Below are 1,714 nucleotides of genomic sequence, written 5' to 3'. Positions count from 1 at the left end.
TCATAACAACACTCCATTGAGAAAAGCATTAATTTTACATCACTGAACACAGGAGCTGCTGGTCTACCGCTGCCAGTTTGCATCTTTTAGTTTGTTCGTGTTATTGTGTGACTTCAGTGTTTTAAAGGGTTAGTTCAGATTCAACTCCGACTTCACTCTTCACGCTTCAACTTCTTATTTTAATTGTCTTTTATCAGTCCAAGAACTTATTGGAAAAGTCAAAGTAAATCATCAGAGTATTAGTTTAAGATAATTCTAGTTTAGATAAGATATATAATCATCTAATGTCTGTCAAATCAGCTGATCTGAAAGCTTTAAACTGATCAAAAACACCTGAAGAAGAGTCCAGGCCTCAGACTGAACTGTCTGGACTCTGGTTTAAGGTGAACTGGACTCACTGGCGGCCCCCTGCCACAGCGGGTGGAGTTCGGCCATGAAGATGGGGTCGTCGATCTCCCTGAAGAACCTCTTCAGGACGTCCGTCACGTCCTCGATGAAGTGGTCTCCGATGCGCAGTTTGACGTTTCGAGCGTCTTTACGAAACTCCTCCATCAGGAGTTTGATTCTGGATTTGGCGCCGTTCTTCCTGTAGATCCCCTCGTGGCCCAGACCTGCAGAGCATGCTCAGAGCGTCACTCAGCCGCACACAGGACAGCCTGCGCTAAACACGGATTTTTTTGCTGACTTTTTTAAGAATTTGTTTTGTAATTTTTTTTTTCCTTTTAAAATTTTTGGTGTTTTTTAAAGAAAGAAGTGGCCTTTGTAAAAAAAAATAATAATAATTGATTATTTCTAAAGCAAAAAAAGTTTTGGGTGATTTTTAGAGAACGCATGCCTTCTAAACTGTTGTCATTAAAAAAAACACAGAAAATGCAGAATGCTGCTTTATCACAGTAAAAACTGTAAAAACAGAAGTTATTGTTGTATTTTCAAATTTCAGAGGGTCATTAAACACATTATGTGATATCATACAGCTCTGTGACACCGAATGCCATTACTATAATTACTTTTCTAAACCTTTTCCAGGCCTTTTCCATGACTTTTCCAGGTTTTTCATGACCATACCTGAATCTGGACTGAAAAGAACTAATCTGAGAGCTAAAAGAGGCTGAAAAGCTCCAGAGCTACAAAAATGATTCACTTTGGTTTAATGTTCATATAAGAACTGTTGTCTCTTTTCGTCGTGTGTCCTCTCGTCCTCACCGTACTGAGTGATGAAGGCGATGCAGCTGTCCACGATGATGGGGATGTCGTTTCTGCTCAGCTGCTGTTCCCTCAGAGTGTTTCCTTTGCCGCCGGCCGCCCGCTGGATGTCCGAGTACCACAGAGAGAAATCTGTCCGGCCGACGCCCTGCAGGTGGAGAGTCCTGACGGAGAAAAGAAACAAAAGGATGAAAAAAACAGAAATAAAATCAGGCTCGAATAATCTGATGTCGAGCAGAGAAACGCTTCATCTCACCGTCCTTTTTCCACTAAAACTAGGATGTCTTTCTTCTCGTGGTTCTCGGTCTCTGAGGCGATACCTTCGACACAAACAGAGACAGTTTTATTAACCCTCACAAGTATTTAAACATCCAAAATCTGAGATAACTGGTTTGAAAATTTGAAAATTTTGAGAGCAAGAATATGACCTGAAAATTAGCCAAAGAGAATTATTAATATGATCAAAAAATAGAGAAAATGTCCAGAACACTTTATTTATAATTATATATTA

General features: G+C 40.0%; 1 protein-coding gene across 1 annotated transcript; it reads right to left on the bottom strand.

Moving 5' to 3' along the window:
- Positions 1-398: 398 nt before the first annotated feature.
- On the bottom strand, positions 399-1,555 carry LOC121966513 (arf-GAP with Rho-GAP domain, ANK repeat and PH domain-containing protein 3-like; the record flags this gene model as incomplete). The annotated part of the gene is made up of 3 exons (XM_042516597.1): positions 399-611; positions 1,204-1,367; positions 1,460-1,555. Coding segments are annotated over 3 exons (473 nt in total), but the record flags the coding sequence as incomplete, so codon positions are not given.
- Positions 1,556-1,714: the final 159 nt, after the last annotated feature.

Source organism: Plectropomus leopardus, unplaced genomic scaffold (genome assembly GCF_008729295.1).
Source record: "Plectropomus leopardus isolate mb unplaced genomic scaffold, YSFRI_Pleo_2.0 unplaced_scaffold24875, whole genome shotgun sequence".
NCBI classification, from domain to species: Eukaryota; Metazoa; Chordata; class Actinopteri; order Perciformes; family Serranidae; genus Plectropomus; species Plectropomus leopardus.
This window is presented reverse-complemented; position numbering and strand designations above follow the sequence as displayed.